The sequence below is a fragment of the Salmo salar genome, chromosome 26, assembly GCF_965601325.2.
Source record: "Salmo salar chromosome 26, fSalSal1, whole genome shotgun sequence".
In the NCBI taxonomy this organism is placed as follows: Eukaryota; Metazoa; Chordata; class Actinopteri; order Salmoniformes; family Salmonidae; genus Salmo; species Salmo salar.
Window position 1 is genome coordinate 25,918,542 of NC_138316.1, and position 20,233 is coordinate 25,938,774.

The 20,233-nt window shown below is 47.4% G+C and overlaps 1 protein-coding gene across 12 annotated transcripts in view; it reads left to right on the forward strand.

The window, feature by feature from the left end:
* The window catches only part of plekha7b (pleckstrin homology domain containing A7b), a 181,191-nt gene that overhangs the window by 97,061 nt on the left and 63,897 nt on the right, over positions 1-20,233 (forward strand). For all 12 annotated transcript variants that reach the window (XM_082969559.1, XM_082969560.1, XM_082969562.1 and 9 more), the window contains 4 exons: positions 4,746-4,866; positions 7,195-7,305; positions 11,941-12,013; positions 12,554-12,654. In XM_082969559.1, the coding sequence (XP_082825685.1) occupies positions 4,746-4,866; positions 7,195-7,305; positions 11,941-12,013; positions 12,554-12,654 (406 nt within the window). The remainder of the gene's footprint in view (positions 1-4,745; positions 4,867-7,194; positions 7,306-11,940; positions 12,014-12,553; positions 12,655-20,233) is intronic.

The window sequence follows — 20,233 nt, forward strand, 5'->3', positions numbered from 1 at the left end:
TCTAGAATGCCCACCCAAATCACACCCTGACCTACCCAAATAGAGAAATAAAACGGTTCTCTACGGTCAGGGCGTGACACCTCCAAACACAGCCTGACTCCAGGGGACAGCAACACACTATATATTGTACACTACAGAGAGTGAGAGGAGAAAAGGGAGACAGAGACAGAGAGGGAGAAAGAGAAAGATAGAAACCTTCTGAATAATTTACTCTCCAGGAGAGAGAAAAACACACAGCAGAATACAGGGAGTTCTCCTCTGACTAGAATAATTTGTCAAAGCAGAGTTATTACCCGGGCCGGTTAGAGACTTTCAAGCTGACTGTAGGTGTATTATTTATGCAGAATGTTATGAAAATGATTAGTCGGCTAAAAATGACTTTTTGTCATATAATGAAGATGCCAGAGCACGAGGTGGGTGGCACTATCAAATCCTATAAAAAATAAACCGATTGAGATAGAAAGAATAGAATGACGATGCCTGCAATGCGTTTCCTTTGTGCTCTGTGGCTATCACAGAGATCTGGGTTTGCTGTGGTCTGATTCTGCACTGCTGTATTCCTGCTCTGTAGCAGAACTGTTGCTGAGGCTGGGCTAAGACTGGGCTGGACTTGGGCTGCAGCCTGCAGTGTTTGCTAGGAGTAGGCTGCTGCTGTGGTCATTTCTCTCAGGTGGTAGGTAACCTATTTGGCCCCAGGCCTGGATCTCTTTCTCTCTGATGTGAAATATTGCTCCTTTACTCTGCCACATCCCACAGCAAATTTCCCAGGGAACGCTTCAAAAGACAGCAGAGGTAGACAGCATGAAAGCTGCAATTGAAACAGGCGAGGGTCCCCTTGGTGCTGAGAGAAATGTGCTGTAAAAATGTTGGATGGGATCCAGAGAGTTGGAACAAAGTTGTATTTTAGTTCCATGGTCAGTCCCTCGCCTTTGGCTGTGCCTCTGTGTTTTTATGTCCTGCACCAGCCTGCCCTGGCCATACAAACATCCCAATACCTTTCCTCTTCCAAAGCTGCACAGGAACACGGCACGGCCGACAGGAAAAAACACTAGTTACAACATCTTTCATGTTCAGGCAGAACAATGCAGGGGTCCAGTGTCTGTAGTGGTGGAGTGGGCGGTCAAGCACGGTTTCCTAGTGTAAGCACACTGAGGAAGAGGAAGAGCACACACTGAGGAAGAGCACACACTTACACTGAGGAAGAGCACACACTGAGGAAGAGGAAGAGCATACACTTACACTGAGGAAGAGCACACACTGAGGAAGAGCATACACTTACACTGAGGAAGAGCACACACTGAGGAAGAGGAAGAGCATACACTTACACTGAGGAAGAGCACACACTGAGGAAGAGCATACACTTACACTGAGGAAGAGCACACACTTACACTGAGGAAGAGCACACACTGAGGAAGAGGAAGAGCACACACTTACACTGAGAAAGAGGAAGAGCACACACTGAGGAAGAGCATACACTTACACTGAGAAAGAGGAAGAGCATACACTGAGAAAGAGGAAGAGCACACACTGAGAAAGAGGAAGAGCACACACTGAGAAAGAGGAAGAGCACACACTGAGAAAGAGGAAGAGCATACACTTACACTAAGAAAGAGGAAGAGCATACACTGAGAAAGAGGAAGAGCATACACTTACACTGAGAAAGAGGAAGAGCATACACTGAGAAAGAGGAAGAGCACACACTGAGAAAGAGGAAGAGCACACACTGAGAAAGAGGAAGAGCACACACTGAGAAAGAGGAAGAGCATACACTTACACTGAGAAAGAGGAAGAGCATACACTGAGAAAGAGGAAGAGCACACACTGAGAAAGAGGAAGAGCACACACTTACACTGAGGAAGAGCACACACTGAGGAAGAGGAAGAGCATACACTTACACTGAGAAAGAGGAAGAGCATACACTGAGAAAGAGGAAGAGCACACACTGAGAAAGAGGAAGAGCACACACTGAGAAAGAGGAAGAGCACACACTGAGGAAGAGGAAGAGCACACACTGAGAAAGAGGAAGAGCATACACTTACACTGAGGAAGAACACTATTATGCCAGAGGTACTTTTCAGAAATCTAAATTCTGTACTATATAACAATGAGGACATTAGGCTTATTCAGTTTAGTTCAGTCTTCTTGAGTACTTGCTTTGAAGTGACCCTACAGCCACCGGCCTTCTCTAAACATCCCAGCCCATGTCTTCGTTTCCAGAGAGCGGTGAGTTCTGTGAGTGATGCCCTTTCTCTAAACATCCCAGCCCATGTCTTCGTTTCCAGAGAGCGGTGAGTTCTGTGAGTGATGCCCTTTCTCTAAACATCCCAGCCCATGTCTTCGTTTCCAGAGAGCGGTGAGTTCTGTGAGTGATGCCCAGCATCCGTGTAGGTGACACTTTCATGGCTGTCTGAGTGTCACAGCGGAGTGAACCTCTGAGTGAAGCTACACACACAAACACACCAATGACATGGCAGGAACACATGGTCAATGGCGTGTTTTTTTTAAAAGGTTGAGCAGCGCAGACGGACCTCAGCTTGCTCCCTAAGGCTTTAAAGTCTGCTACTGACACGCTCCTAACATCATTCTATGACTGTCACTATTCTAGAAAAACTATGGTGAGGGTCATTTCAATAAAACTGTGCCCTTAGCTGTGTACTGAAATTACTCAGTCAATTGGTAATACATGTCATTTGAAAATGTCAAAGTTCATTCCTAGCCCTGTGCATGTCCGTTTGAGGGTTTGAGTTTCAGGCATATCCTCTGCATAGTGTAATTAACAGACAGGCTGGTCTGTCAGTAAGACATTTTCGATTTCAGCCCTAAGCAACTCTGATCCCACAGCCACCTCTTCTCCTGAACTCAGAATCCTCTTTACACCATCTGCTATGAATAGGAAAGAACCACTAATAACCTAACAAGTGAAAAGTGCCTGATAGAGATGTAATACACCGTTTGATCAGGAAACCTACGTAAAGAAGGGCCTCCTAGTGGAGCTACTAACATGTCTGTCTCAACGGGCTGCAGACACTGTACCATCCTCACACAGACTTCTTGCTCATCAACCTACCGTAAATAGCTGACAGATGAGGATTACCTTATCAAGAATGTTGTGTGAGCAGCACGCCCATATAAACTGGCAGTAAACTGATTAAGCATAGTTACCTCTGTGATGAATGATACACTCTCACAACCACTTGGAAACACAAACAGACCCATTTGTTCTTGACTTGATCACTCCTCAGCCCCCAATGTCAGAGCATTTTTGTCAGTTCATTTATTATTAAAGAACTATTGAACAAGGCTCTGTAGATTCTACAGCTGGTAATTGGGTTATATTGACTTCAGGAGCGGTGAACCTATACAGTAACTTGTCTGAATCTGACATCAGGAGATGGGAGGAGCGGTGTTACGCCTCAGTACTTCATTTGTAATTAATGTCATTATTTGTTTACCCAGCCCCTCGGGAATACTATGTTTTTATCGAAGGGGCACGTTAATTAATTGTAGAAGGACACGTTAATTGCTAACTTTCCTCTGTTCTAATGAACCTTATTATAAAGAGAAAGCCCCTATGGCCTTCTTGGAACATAGATTTCCCATAATCCCTCTTCCTGCTGAAGTTTCCAGGCTGTTTGCCCATTACACTCACTACAATCTGTGTAACAGTGTGACCTGGGCCATTCCTGGGCATTCCAGAGCAAAGCAGATTCCTGCTTTATCCTAAGGGATCAACCACCTAGGTGCCCTTAAACTGTAATGGAATGTACTATGAGTAGCGGTACTTGAGGCCAGCTATTGGGAGAGCCTGGTTACAGATGTAGGATCTTAATTTGAGCCAGTTTGCTACAGCAGGAAAATAATCCTGTAGCAACAGGAAATGTTAATTATTATGTGGATTATAATTAATATACATTTTTGGTTAGGGCAAATCAAGTCTGACATTTTAAAGTGGAAATTACAAACTTTAGAAGGCTTTTTAAACCTTGAATACAGTATACTTTTGCATTTCCTGCTCGGAAAGAAAATGATCAGCAACAAAAGAGTGATAAAATGAAGATACTACATCTGTAGATAAGAGAAGCTGGTTGATTTTCATGTCATGCCAGTGAACTGGAACGGATTGTATTTCTTACAAAAACAGTTCCTGGCTGAAACAATGTGATGATGTCATGAGGAAACGTGAGGTGTAATTTGGAAAGCATGGGTGTTCTCTGCTGAGTGAGTGTGTTATCTAATGGATGTAAATATGATGAAGTTTTTGTCTGGGGGTCAGGACACCCCGTGTGTGTGTGCGTATGTGTGCGTGTGTGAGAGCGAGAGAGAGAAAGATAGATAAAGAGAGAGTAGATATTTGATCATGAGAAAGCTCATCTGCGGTAGCTCTGGTATCTCTGCTCTGGGTCTTTGTGTTGGAGGTTATGTGGAGGTGGAAAAGTTATTTGTCGTATAACATGTCCTCTTATGAAACAAGACATGCCAGCCTCAGGGACAGTGTCAGACAAAGTGTTACTTGAGTGGCTGCTACAAAAAGGTCCTGCCTGTTAACATAGCTGTAATTGCATTGGCTGTGACAGGTCGTGTGGCAGGAAGTTGTCGTTTCCTCTCTGAGAACCCAGCCCTTAACTTAACCCTGGTTCCCTGTAATGCAGATCCACTACAGAGGAATGGTGGTGGTGGTGGTGAGATACTAGCATGACCGTTCATGTCTATGTCATTGATTTCCTTCTGTGCTGCCTCCCCTGTAGGACAGAGTCCCGGGGCATGTCCAAGCCACTGCCACCGGTCAGTCAGAGGCCCCCCAGCATGGTCAGCCAGACTTCCAAGGCTGTGACCTCATCAACAGTGGATGTCACCTCAGGGTCAAAGGTGAGAAAACGCCTCTTTTATGAGCATGTGTTGTTTACTCGGTGTGTTTCATTTCTTTGGGTCTATCCCACAACAGTGTTGCAGCAATTAGGTCCAGTGATTGCAGTGTAAAGCGTTTGAATTGATATTGTTTCTAAGGGTACTGGGAGACTGTTAATGCTCATGCTGGAGAATTGGTATCATCTCCTCCAGAACACTCTCTCATTTTGATTAATGGCTGTAGACTGTAATAGGTTAGTGATTTTCTTCAAGCCCAGTGAAACTCAATTAAACCGCCACAGTGGCTGGCCATGGGTTCACTATGTGCATACTGTGCATATAAAAGGCTTTACTCAAATGGTTAATAAAGGAACAGTATTAGAAGATAAAACAGCAGCTATTGGATGTTTTGAAGGCACAGGTGTGGAAGTGACACTCCATAGAATGGCCTTGTCCCCTTCTTATAAGGATCATACTTCCACAGAGGGCAGATGAGGGCAGTGAGGCTGTCTTCCAGACCCTGTGGTCTCTCCTCTGCTCTGCCACTGACATGGCTGTGGTCTATCTTCAGGACATTGGCAGTCCAGTACTCACATGAGACCCAGCTGCCCATCTGTAAAGTGATTTAGTGGCTCTTCCTTGACCCTTCCCAGGCCACATACACCTGACTGCCTCCAGCTTCCAGAAAAAGCCTGCCAGCCTCCTCTCCCTTCTTCCCCCGTGGCCCAGCTCTGCCAGGCTGAGAGGGGTGGCCATGCTGGGTGGCATGACAGGGCTATCTGCCAACTCACTATCGCCACTCCAGTCTGACTGACCGGGTGTTGACGTTAGTGAGTGTTGAGGCAGCACACGCCTGCCTTCCTGGCTAGCTGTAAAATGACCTCCTGGCTGTCTCAGTAATGCTTCAGGCCTGTGAGTGAGAGACAGCATTGTGTCAGCATCATATGAGCTGTCTCAAACCAATCAATCCTGCCAGTCAACCTATCAACACAATCATAGTAACACAACACTCTTCAGCTACACACAGCTCCCAAACACATGCACTGGCTTGACTGGGACTCTAAGCACTGCAGTAGGCGTATAAGTATTCCTATAGAACAGTGCCTCTACGGTTGGGAAAGTACCTCTCCTAAGATTGTTGTACCTGTGTTAGAAGCAGCACCTCATCAGACCTCATGTCAACGTGTTGTCTGCTATCAGAGGTGCCAGTCATTTCAAGCAGAGTGGCAGACAGGGCATTATCGATGACCACTTGCTCATTCTCAATGGTAAGTAGAGTATAGATTTGCTTTAAGATTCACTGTCTATGTATACAATAAGGGGAACGTTGAGTTTCCAATCACAGTACAGTGAATATGTGACTACACAATGATTTCTAATATCTGCTAAACTTAAATATGGCTGTTCATCTTTACGGTTCTCCTGACAAACACTGTGTAGATTTCCTAATGCTCCGCATGCTTGGCTGGCCGTACAGTAGTTTCAGTAATTAATGCATGTTTTTGCCAGCTGTGGAGGAGGAAATGGCATATAATGATCCCCTGCGCTGGAAACCTAACTGTTGCTAGGGTGCAATCTGATTTGGCTCAGTTGAACATTCATCTGAAATCATCTGTGAGATTCAGAGGAGGGAGAAAACCAGTGGGCCTTGAAAGAATGCTACTGTGCCTCATCAAATCTTAATGTATGACTATAATACTGTATTCCCATTTGGGTGAAGTGTGCATGCTTGTCAAATGAGGTGCTGAAATTAGAAGGTTAAAGCTAAATCAAATGAGAAAAAGAGAAAGAAACACGAAGGAGAAAGTTAATAACTAAAATAACTAACTTCAAACATTTGTGGGCCCCAGTCTCAAAATCGAAACGTTGTTCTTAATCTAATCATCAAACATACAGTAACACCTAATGATCTCTATAAACATGGGACTGAATGGTCATACAGTAACACCTAATGATCTCTCTAAGCATGGGACTGAATGGTCATACAGTAACACCTAATGATCTCTATAAACATGGGACTGAATGGTCATACAGTAACACCTAATGATCTCTATAAACATGGGACTGAATGGTCATACAGTAACACCTAATGATCTCTATAAACATGGGACTGAATGGTCATAAGGTAACACCTAATGATCTCTATAAACATGGGACTGAATGGTCATATTGTTTTGATACATGCTCCTGTTTAACCAGCTGCTGTTCCTACTGGTTGTGTCTGTAATACCACATTTCTTTCACACAGCTCCTTACCACTGAGCTCCCTGGGCAGCTAATAGCAGATGTTGTTTGTAAACTAGTATATAAAGGAAACCCTGTTCATAACCAATGTGTTTGTTTTTCCAGCCGCAGGGCTCTAGGAGTAGTGGCAAGGTACACAGCTTCGGCAAGAGGGACCAAGCCATCAAGAGGAACCCCAATATCCCTGTGGTGGTCAGGGGATGGCTCTACAAACAGGTGAGCCCTCCACATCACCCCACCTCAGTCAATGTAGCTACTGTATGGTTCAGAGGAATCTCCATAGTAATGGCTAAGAGTACAACTCAATGACTGTAGTTACTGTATGGTTCAGAGGAATCTCCATAGTTATGGCTAAGAGTACAACTCAATCACTGTAGCTACTGTATGGTTCAGAGGAATCTCCATAGTAATGGCTAAGAGTACAACTCAATCACTGTAGCTACTGTATGGTTCAGAGAAATCTCCATAGTTATGACTAAGAGTACAACTCAATGACTGTAGCTACTGTATGGTTCAGAGGAATCTCATAGTTATGGCTAAGAATACAACTCAATCACTGTAACTACTGTATGGTTCATTCACCCTCCTCAGGACTTTAAATGGTCCCACAAACCGCGGACCCAGCTTCCGGCAGGGCAGGCGGAGGGGCAGGTTACGGGTCGAGAGCCAGACCTGGTCCACCGGGGTCTCACTGCGGTGACGGTCCACGCTGGTTTTCTGGCGACGCACGGCTCACTGGAGATGTACACGGGCGGCCTCCCATGTCTCCTCCGTGCGCGTAAACCAGTCGTCCACCGCAGGAGTCTCGGTCTGACCCTGATGCCATGGTGCCAGAACCGGCTGGTACCCCAATACGCACTGAAAGGGGGAGAGGTTAGTGGAGGAGTGGCGAAGCGCGTTCTGTGCCATCTTGGCCCAGGGCATGAACGCCGCCCACTCCCCCGGCCGGTCCTGGCAATAGGACCGCAGAAACCTGCCCACATCCTGGTTGACTCTCTCTACCTGCCCGTTACTCTCGGGGTGAAAACCTGAGGTAAGGCTGATCGAGACCCCCAGACGTTCCATGAACGCCTTCCAAACTCTAGACGTGAACTGGGGACCCCAATCCGACACTATATCCTCAGGCACCCCGTAGTGCCGGAAGACGTGAGTAAACAGGGCTTCCACAGTCTGTAGGACCGTAGGAAGACCGGGCAGAGGGAGGAAACGACAGGACTTAGAAAAACGATCCACAAAGACCAGGATCATAGTGTTTCCCTGCGAAAGAGGAAGATCTGTTAGGAAATCCACTGACAGATGTGACCGAAGTCATTGTGGAACGAGTAAGGGATGTAAACTTACCTCTGGGCAGGTGTCTCGGAGCCTTACACTGGGCACACACCGAGCAGGAGGAAACATAAACCCTCACGTCCTTAGCCAAGGCGGGCCACCAGTACTTCCCAGTCAGACAGCGGGCTCTGTACACAATGCCTGCTCAATGTCCGCATCCAGCTCCCACACGACCGGCGCTACCAGGCAGGAGGCCGGGAGTATGGGAGTCTGATCCATGGGCCGCTCCTCTGTGTCATACAGCCGGGACAGTGCGTCTGCCTTCTTATTCTGGGAACCTGGTCTGTAGGATAGGGTAAACACAAAACGGGCAAAGAACATGGCCCACCTTGCCTGACGAGGATTCAGTCTCCTCGCTTCCCGGATGTACTCCAGGTTGCGGTGGACAGTCCAGATGAGGAAAGGGTGTTTAGCCCCCTCAAGCCAATGTCTCCACACCTTCAACGCTTAAATCACAGCCAACAACTCCCGGTCCCCCACATCATAGTTACGCTCCGCTGGGCTGAGCTTCTTCGAGAAGAAAGGACAGGGGCGGAGTTTTGGTGGCGTACACGAGCGCTGTGAGAGCACGGCTCCTATCCCAGCCTCGGACGCGTCCACCTCCACTATGAATGCCAAAGAGGGATCTGGATGGGCCAGCACGGGAGCCGAAGTAAACAGCCCTGTCCGCCTCAGCCGACCACTGCAACCGTACAGGACCCCCCTTCAGCAGTGAGGTAATGGGCGCAGCAACCTGGCCAAAACCCCGGATAAATCTCCGGTAGTAATTGGCAAACCCTAAAAATCGCTGCACCTCCTTTACCATGGTGGGGGTCAGCCAATTACGCACAGCTGCAATGAGGTCACTCTCCATCTCCACCCCTGATGTGGAAATGCGATACCCTAGGAAGGAAACGGCCTGCTGAAAGAACAGGCATTTCTCAGCCTTGACATACAGGTCATGCTCCAACAGTCGTCCAAGTACCTTGCGCGTGTAGCGGAGTATATCAGAATGTCATCGATATACACCACTACACCCTGCCCGTGCAGGTCCCTGAAAATCTTGTCTACAAAGGATTGGAAAACTGATGGAGCATTCATCAACCCATACGGCATGACGAGGTACTCATAATGCCCTGTGGTGGTACTAAACGCTGTCTTCCACTCGTCTCCCTCCCGGATACGCACCAGGTTATACGCACTCCTGAGATCCAGTTTCATGAAGAAGCGCGCCCCATGCATTGACTCAATCGCCGTGGCGATAAGAGGTAGCGGGTAACTGTACCTCGCTGTGATTTGATTGAGACCTCTATAGTCAATGCACGGGCGTAAACCTCCATGCTTCTTCTTCACAAAAAAGAAACTCGAGGAGGCGGGTGAAGTAGAGGGCCGAATGTACCCCTGACGCAGGGATTCAGAGACATATGTATCCATAGCCACCGTCTCCGCATGCGACAGGGAATACCCGTGACTCCTGGGAAGCGCAGCGTCTGCCAGAAGATTTATTGCACAATCCCCCCGTCGATGAGGTGGTAATTGAGTCGCCTTCTTTTTACAGAAGGCGAGAGCCAAATCGGCATATTCTGGGGGGGATGTGCACGTGGTCTGGACTTTCCACCGTGGTAGCACCAACGGCAACCCCTACACACCTCCCTGAGCACTCTCACGACCACCCCGTGAGAGCCCTCTGTTGCCAGGAAATAGTGGGGTTATGCAGAGCCAATCAGGGAAGGCCTAGTACCACAGGAAACGCAGGAGAGTCAATGAGGAAGAGGCTGATTCTCTCCTCATGATCCCCCTGCATAACCATGGCCAAGGAGATGGTGGCCTCCCTGATTAGACCGGACCCTAATGGTTGACTATCTAGAGTGTGTACCGGGAAGGGTCTAACTATAGGAAAAATGGGGATCCCTAACCTAATGGCTAATGCTCTGTCGATAAAATTCCCAGCTGCGCCTGAATCGACGAGCGCCTTATGCTAGGAATGTGGGGAAAACTCAGGGAAACAAACAGGCACAAACAGTTGATCAACAGAGGACTCTGGATGAGTGTGGTGCGAACTCCCCTGGGGTGACGCCAGAGTGCCCTGCCTGTTGCCTCCACTCCCAGAGGAACCAACACGGCACCGACCGGCATTGTGTCCTCTGCAGCCACAGATGGTGCACGTGATGGCTCCTCCTCCAGCCTCCATATGAGCAGCCGCTCCTAACTCCATGGGCACCGGAGCGGGGGTGTTGGAAGATGGAACCAACAAAGCCCCCTCTGGACGTCCGTGGGTGACCAGCAGGTTATCCAACCGGATGGACAAATCCACCAGTTGGTCAAAGGAAATGGTGGCATCCCTGCAGGCCAGCTCACGTCGGCCGTCCTCTCGTAGGCTGCATCGATAGTGGTCGATGAGGGCCCTGTCGTTCCAGCCTGCTCCGGCGGCCAAGGCACTCCTCGTCCCCTGCCTCAAATGGAAGAGCCTTTCCCCCGCCGATCTACCTTCGGGTGGATGGTCGAAGACGGCCCGGAAGCGACGGGTGAACTCCTCGAAGTGGTCCAATGCCGTGTCTCCTTCTCTCCACACGCCATTTGCCCACTCCAGCGCTCCTCCCGTGAGGCAGGAGAGGAGGACGGCCACTCTCTCCCTTCCCAAAGGAGCTGGGTGCACAGTGGCAAGGTAGAGATCCAGTTGTAACAAGAATCCCTGGCACTGTGCTGCCGTCCCATCATACTCCCTGGGAAGGGAGAAACGCATCCCACTGGAATTCTCTCCGGATGGGACGGGTGGAGACAACCCTGGTTGTGCTGGTCGAGGCATTGGAGAGACTTCCTGTCTCTCCCAGCGGTCCATGGTCTGGACAACGCGATCCATCATGGCACCAAGATGATGTAACATGGCCGAATGTTCCTGGATGCGCTCCTCGACTCCTCTAACCGGGGTACCTGCTCCTGCTGACTCCATTGGTGGTGTGTAATTCTGTTATGGCGTATAATGGAGGCGAAGTCCGGTGCAGGAGAGCAGAGTATAGATAACAGGCGCACATTTATTTTCTGTTCCAAAACGAGAGCACTACAGTAATCAAACGTGCTCAAAACACGGAACATAAATAAAGGTCAAGCGCATAAATCAAACACCACATAACATGAAACAATTACACACAAAGACATGATGGGAAACAGAGGGTTAAATATATGTAGATTGATTGGGGAAATGAAAACCAGTTGTGTATGAAACAAGACAAGACAAATGGACATATGAAAAATGGAGCAGCGATGGCTAGAAAGCCGGTGACGTCGATCGCCGAACGCCGCCCGAACAAGTAGAGGAGCCGACTTCGTCGGAAGTCATGACACATGAACACTGTTTTGTTCAGGGGGAACACAATTACTGGCTGTACTAATGAAATGTATGAATTTTCTTGTGCTTTCCCTCTCCCTGTAAATGGGTACTTTAGCCTATATTCCCCAGCTATGGTTTTTAATTAAAATGTGCATCAGAATATGATGTTGTATTGCTGAGAGGGCTTAAATTCCATGTTGTGTTTCCCCCTCCAGGACAGCTCTGGAATGAGACTGTGGAAGAGGAAGTGGTTTGTGTTGTCCGACTACTGCTTGTTTTATTACAAAGGTGAGTCACACAGGCACATCGGGCCAGGGTTTAATTGAGACTAATTAAAATAGTCGCAGGGTGAATTGATTTGGATATGAAATCCAAGCCAGTCCTCTTAATTCCAAGTCATCTTCCTCTTAGTGGAGCTAAACCTTTCAATCAGAGAGACATGACTGCAATTAGACAAGGTTCTGTTCTGCCACGGGCTATTCTCGCTCCTCTTCTGTCTCTTTCTATCTCTATTTCCCTCTTTCTTCACCTCTCCGCCATTCATCACACTGAGCTAGAGATAAACCTCCAGTCCTGCTGCCTGCCACCACAGCACAGTGGCTCCTTGAATCATCCTTGAATTATGTCTCTCCAATTACATTTCCTACAGTCACGAATCACCATGCAGGAACATAATGGTGCATTGATGAAGCAGTTATGTCATGCTATTTATAAACAGGTAGAATCATTAAAGTAGCCAAGGCAGTGGGCCAGCGGTGAGGTGTGTGTGGTGGGTTGTTGTGTATTGTATGATAATGATCACCTGCTTGTGTGTGTGTGTGCCTCTAGACAGCAGAGAGGAGACGGTTTTGGGGAGCATCCCCCTGCCCAGTTATGTCATCGCCCCTGTGGAGCCTGATGACCACATCAGCCGCAAGTATGCCTTCAAGGTAAGACTAGAGTGCAAGGGTGGGAACTAGCTCGTCACCGAATGGAAAATACTGTTACCAGCTACCTCACAGTCCAACCAAGCTGCATGAATTGAGAAACAGACTGGATATACAGTTGAAGTCGGAGGTTTACATACACCTTAGCCAAATACATTTAAACTCAGTTTTTCACAATTCCTGACATTTAATCCTAGTAAAAATTCCGTCTTAGGTCAGTTAGGATCACAACTTTATTTTAAGAATGTGAAATGTCAGAATAATAGTAGAGAGAATGATTTATTTTAGCTTTTATTTCTTTCATCACATTCCCAGTGGGTCAGAAGTTTACATACACTCAATTAGTATTTGGAAGCATTGCCTTTAAATTGGTTAACTTGGGTCAAACGTTTTGGGTAGCCTTCCACAAGCTTCCCACAATAAGTTGGGTGAATTTTGGCCCATTCCTCCTGACAGAGCTGGTGTAACTGAGTCAGGTTTGTAGGCCTCCTTGCTCACACACGCTTTTTCAGTTCTACCGACAAATTTTCTATAGGATTGAGGTCAGGGCTTTGATGGCCACTCCAATACCTTGACTTTGTTGTCCTTAAGCCATTTTGCCACAATGTTGGAAGTATGCTTGGGGTATTGTCCATTTGAAGATGCATTTGCGACCAAGCTTTAACTTCCTGACTGATGTCTTGAGATGTTGATTCAATATTTCCACATAATTTTCCATCCTCATGATGCCATCTATTTTGTGAAGTGCACCAGTCCCTCCTGCAGCAAAGCAACCCCACAACATGATGCTGCCACCCCGTGCTTCATGGTTGGGATGGTGTTCTTCGACTTGCAAGCCACCCCCTTTTTCCTCCAATCATTACAATGGTCATTATGGCCAAACAGTTCTATTTTTGTTTCATCAGACCAGAGGACATTTCTCCAAAAAGTACGATCTTTGTTCCCATGTGCAGTTGCAAACCGTAGTCTGGCTTTTTTATGGTGGTTTTGGAGCAGTGACTTCTTACTTGCTGAGCGGCCTTTCAGGTTATGTCGTTAGAGGACTCGTTTTATTGTGGATATAGATACTTTTGTACCTGTTTCCTCCAGCATCTTCACAAGGTCCTTTGCTGTTGTTCTGGGATTGATTTGCACTTTTCACACCACAGTACGTTCATCTCAAGGAGACAGAATGCGTCACCTTCCTTAGCGGTATGACGGCTGCGTGGTCCCCATTGTGTTTATACTTGCGTACTATTGTTTGTACAGATGAACGTGGTACCTTCAGGTGTTTGGAAATTGCTCCCAAGGATGAACCAGACTTGTGGAGGTCTACAACTTTTTTTCTGAGGTTTTGGCTGATTTCTTTTGATTTTTCCATGATGTCAAGTAAAGAGGCACTGAGGTAGGCCTTGGAATACATCCACAGGTACACCTCCAATTTACTCAAATGATGTCAATTAGCCTATCAGAAGCTTCTAAAGCCATGACATCATTTTCTGGAATTTTCCGAGCTGTTTAAAGGCACAGTCGACTTAGTGTTTGTAAACTTCTGACCCACTGGAATTGTGATACCGTGAATTATAAGTGAAATAATCTGTCTGTAAACAATTGTTGGAAAAATGACTTAGTAGATGTCCTAACTGACTAACCAAAACTATAGTTTGTTAACAAGAAATTTGTGGAGTGGTTGAAAAACGAGTTTTAATGACTCCAACCTAAGTGTATGTAAACTTCTGACTTCAACTGTATGAAGGAGGTTTTCAACTGTGAAGGAAATGCTAACTAACAGCCATTAGATAAAGTTGCTACACCTTGGTTACAGAGTTAGACAGTCACACAGCCAGGGGCCTGTGTGGGCAAGCCAGACAAAGTGGGCAGTGCTCCCTCTGATTAGTGTCAGACTGGTGGGCTATTATAACTCTCCATTCTTACCACATCAGTCTGGATCCTTCTTTAAAAGCACAGAGATTCATCAAAAAACCTATACAATCTGGACCAAGACAGGCTCTTCCTAATGTCTGCTTTGGCCCTGCCTGGCGTGCTCTGTCACTTTGACCTGTGAGCTTTCAGTGTGGGCCTTTCATGCAAACCCATTTAATTCACAAGAACACTAAGAGGGAAATGTTACTTCATACTTACCTGTACCTCTCATCTGCTATTTCATAGCATACTTACCTGTACCTCTCATCTGCTATTTCATAACATACTTACCTGTACCTCTCATCTGCTATTTCATAACATACTTACCTGTACCTCTCATCTGCTATTTCATAACATACTTACCTGTACCTCTCATCTGCTATTTCATAACATACTTACCTGTACCTCTCATCTGCTATTTCATAACATACTTACCTGTACCTCTCATCTGCTATTTCATAACATACTTACCTGTACCTCTCATCTGCTATTTCATAACATACTTACCTGTACCTCTCATCTGCTATTTCATAACATACTTACCTGTACCTCTCATCTGCTATTTCATAACATACTTACCTGTACCTCTCATCTGCTATTTCATAGCATACTTACCTGTACCTCTCATCTGCTATTTCATAACATACTTACCTGTACCTCTCATCTGCTATTTCATAACATACTTACCTGTACCTCTCATCTGCTATTTCATAACATACTTACCTGTACCTCTCATCTGCTATTTCATAACATACTTACCTGTACCTCTCATCTGCTATTTCATAGCATACTTACCTGTACCTCTCATCTGCTATTTCATAACATACTTACCTGTACGTCTCATCTGCTATTTCATAACATACTTAACTGTACCTCTCATCTGCTATTTCATAACATACTTACCTGTACCTCTCATCCTCTATTTCATAACATACTTACCTGTACCTCTCATCTGCTATTTCATAACATACTTACCTGTACCTCTCATCTGCTATTTCATAACATACTTTCCTGTACCTCTCATCTGCTATTTCATAACATACTTACCTGTACCTCTCATCTGCTATTTCATAACATACTTACCTGTACCTCTCATCTGCTATTTCATAACACGCATGCACCAAACACTTGAGGCCTGTAGGTCTCAATAATATACAGTTATTCAGGGGGTATCAGCCCCAGTAGGTATCTTACCCTGGTCTGAGGTACAGTATCTGTCCCTTTAAAGGTCTGTTTGGTAGTGGTGTTACAGTGCTGCTCAGCTCTCTTGCCCCTGTCCTGTCCTGTCCGTCAGTCAGCAGGCCTGTCATCACCAGTAGAGCTTTAGGATAGCAGCACTCTAAACCCCCACCACACTCCTCCAAACCCCTCTCCTCTCCACACTCCTCCAAACCCCTCTCCTCTCCTCTCCACACTCCTCCAAACCCCTCTCCTCTCCACACTCCTCCAAACCCCTCTCCTCTCCACACTCCTCCAAACCCCTCTCCACACTTCTCCAAGCCCCTCTCCTCTCCACACTCCTCCAAACCCCTCTCCTCTCCACACTCCTCCAAACCCCTCTCCACACCCTCCAAACCCCTCTCTTCTCCACACTCCTCCCATCCCCTCTCCTCCAAACCCCTCTCCTCTCCACACTCCTCCAAACCCCTCTCCACACCCTCCAAACCCCTCTCCACACCCTCCAAACCCCTCTCTTCTCCACAGTCCTCCAAGCCCCTATCCTCTCCACACTTCTCCAAGCCCCCCCTCTCCTCCAAACCCCTCTCCACACCCTCCAAACCCCTCTCTTCTCCACACTTCTCCAAGCCCCCCCTCTCCTCCAAACCCCTCTCCACACCCTCCAAACCCCTCTCTTCTCCACACTCCTCCAAGCCCCCCCCTCTCCTCCAAACCCCTCTCCACACCCTCCAAACCCCTCTCTTCTCCACAGTCCTCCAAGCCCCTATCCTCTCCACACTCCTCCAAACCCCTCTCCTCTCCACACTCCTCCAAACCCCTCTCCTCTCCACACTCCTCCAAACCCCTCTCCTCTCCACACTTCTCCAAGCCCCTCTCCACACTCCTCCAAACCCCTCTCCTCTCCACACTCCTCCAAACCCCTCTCCTCTGCACATTCCTCCAAACCCTTCTACTCTCAACACTCCTCCAAACCCCTCTCCTCTCCACACTCCTCCAAACCCCTCTCCTCTCAACACTCCTCCAAACCCCTCTCCTCTCCACACTCCTCCAAACCCCTCTCCTCTCCACACTCCTCCAAACCCCTCTCCACACCCTCCAAACCCCTCTCTTCTCCACACTCCTCCCATCCCCTCTCCTCCAAACCCCTCTCCTCTCCACACTCCTCCAAACCCCTCTCCACACCCTCCAAACCCCTCTCCACACCCTCCAAACCCCTCTCTTCTCCACAGTCCTCCAAGCCCCTATCCTCTCCACACTTCTCCAAGCCCCCCCTCTCCTCCAAACCCCTCTCCACACCCTCCAAACCCCTCTCTTCTCCACACTCCTCCAAGCCCCCCCCCTCTCCTCCAAACCCCTCTCCACACCCTCCAAACCCCTCTCTTCTCCACAGTCCTCCAAGCCCCTATCCTCTCCACACTTCTCCAAGCCCCCCCTCTCCTCCAAACCCCTCTCCACACCCTCCAAACCCCTCTCTTCTCCACACTCCTCCAAGCCCCCCCCTCTCCTCCAAACCCCTCTCCACACCCTCCAAACCCCTCTCTTCTCCACACTCCTCCAAGCCCCTATCCTCTCCACACCCTCCAAACCCCTCTCCTCTCCACACTCCTCCAAGCCCCTCTAATCTTCACACTCCTCCCATCTCCTCTCCTCTCCACACTCCTCCAAGCCACTCTAATCTTCACACTCCTCCCATCTCCTCTCCTCTCCACACTCCTCCAAGCCACTCTAATCTTCACACTCCTCCCATCTCCTCTCCTCTCCACACTCCTCCAAGCCCCTCTAATCTTCACACTCCTCCCATCTCCTCTCCTCTCCACACTCCTCCAAGCCCCTCTCCTCCCATCCCATCTCCTCACCACACTGTTCCTCTTTCTCTGTGCCTACATGGGAATGTCATTATCTCTCTACTCAGTAGGGCTGTGGGGGAATAAACACAAACACTCTGAATTCCTCTGCTGTTTGATTGTATCTGGTCCAGGGATGTTTCCTATTACAGACATACAGTAGAACATAGGAAACCAGTTTGTTTATGCCTTATTAACTAGTAATGTTGACAAACACGTGGAGTATGTTTACATACACCCTCATAATTCGATATTAAACTGATTATGGCAATTGGCAGAGTATGCAATAGTCATGTAAACAGCTTACTCTGCTTATCTTAATTGGCGTAAGGTCAACATCGAAGTAAGCAAACACCTGGTTTTCTGAGCAATCTTTTGAATGATTAGGACGTGTAAACACTTAATTGGCGTTCCAGCAGTGTATTTGATCTGCGCGGGTCAGAACCAGCACCAGCCGAGCGAGCCTCCCTCTTTAGCTCGAGTGAAGTCAGTTTACAACAACTTGATTGTAGGAGTCTTAGAAGTAGTTTACAAACTGTATATGTCCCAACTCAGAATCAAATAGGCTTACCAAAAATAACATAGCTAATTTTGATTGGTGGTTTTCTGCATTTATCAGAGTGCCATCATGTAGTCTGATTTCAGATGTGTCCATGTAAACAGGGCTATTAGGGAAATCCTTCTTCTTGCATTGCATGTAAATGTTTTAATCAAACTATTACATTCATCTGACTATCCACAGTATATAACCACACTCATTGCTGTATTGTTTCTCGCCTCAGTTGGAAGCAGTGAAAAGGATCCTCCCTGAGGGTAGTAATACTATTTTTCACATTTCACTCAGTGTGTGTGACAGACAGAGTAGACAGTAAGAATGGTTTCTCTGCTGGGTCAGAGTGTTTACAATATCCGTCTCCATATCTTTCTCAGTGAGAGCAGAGGACCCTTTATGAAGAACAATTCAGGGTGAATGTTTGATGTGCTGGTTTGACGGCGTTCAACTGCAGTCCTTTCATACTGTTTCCGTTGTGCTTGGCTTTTTGTTCCTCCTGGGTGTGTGTGTGTGTGTTGGGGGGGGGGGGGGGGGGGGGTGTTGCAGGCCTGGGTATTACTCCTGCAGCTCACATTACATACAATGGAATTTGTATGACGATTGTTGCCGGGGGGGAATTAATTATACATTGAAGCTATTTTCTAGTGTCTTCTATCTCTCTCTCTCTCTCTCTCTCTCTCTCCCTGCCTCTCTTCTCTCTCTCTCCCTGCCTTTCTCTCCGTCCGCCTCTCTCTCCCTGCCTCTCTCTCCTCTCTCTCTCTATCTCTCTCTCTCTCTCCCTGCCTCTCTCTCTCCTATCTCTCTCTCTCTCCTCTCTCTCTCTCTCTCTCCCTGCCTCTCTCTCTCTCTCTCTCTCTCTCTCTCTCTCTCTCTCCCTGCCTCTCCTATCTCTCTCTCTCTCTCCTCTCTCTCTCTCTCCTCTCTCTCTCTCTCTCTCTCTCTCTCTCCCTGCCTTTCTCTCCGTCCGCCTCTCTCTCCCTGCCTCTCTCTCTCCTCTCTCTCTCTCCTATCGCTCTCTCTCTCCTCTCTCTCTCTCTATGCCTCTCTCTCTCACTCTCTGCCTCTCTCTCCGTCCGCCTCTCTCTCTCTGCCTCTCTCTCCGTCCGCCTCTCTCTCCCTGCCTCTCTCTCTCCTCTCTCTCCCTGCCTCTCTCTCTCTCTCCTCTCTCTCTCTCCTCTCTCTCTCTGCCTCTCTCTCCGTCCGCCTCTCTCTCCCTGCCTCTCTCTCTCTCTCTCTCCTCTCTCTCTCTCTCCTCTCTCTCCTTCTGCCTCTCTCTCCGTCTGCCTCTCTCTCCGTCCGCCTCTCTCTCTGCCCAGGGAGGGAATGTATTTCACGGTTAGGTGAGAGGTTCTTGCTCTCAATACTGTTCTGCTAATTATCCAGTGCATGTATTTAAGAGGTCTCTGTTCCTCTCAGCTCTCTCTCTCGCTCTGGGTAATCACATATTCCAGACCAGGATCTTTCATTAGACAGGACCCAAGCTGTTCAGTTAACTGTTAACTGTCTCAACAGAACACTTCAACTGCCTATTGGATGAAGGTTCATTCAGTTGTCCACTGTCTTGTGTAAGCTGTTTGTTGTTGTGATTTGAGAGATCTGTGGTATCTCAGTGTTATATGAGAGTGCAGTTGGGAAGTCATTAGAGTTAATACAGACAACTACCAGTTAATAACCTATCAAAAACGCATGAGGCACTGAAGACCAGAGTTTCCCATCCTATCCTAGCCTTACCCCCGGTTCTAACAGCCTATGGCCAACTACGTTCTCTTCAGCCATTTTCCCTCTCCAGATTCTTGTGTTGTGGTGTATTGTTCTAATGTTGTGTTTGCTAGTGTGGGTCTGTATTTTAGTCCGCTTGCTGCTTCTGCTGGTTCTAACATCAGAATCAATGTTAATCTACACTGAACAAAAATATAAACGCAACATGTAAAGTGTTGGGCCCACGTTTCATGAGCTGATATAGAAGATCCCAGAAATGTTCCATATGCACAAAAAGTTTATTTCTCTCAAATGTTTTGCACAAATTTGTTTACATCCCTGTTGGTGAGCATTTCTCTTTTCCGAAGATAATCCATCCACCTGACAGGTGTGGCATATCAAGAAT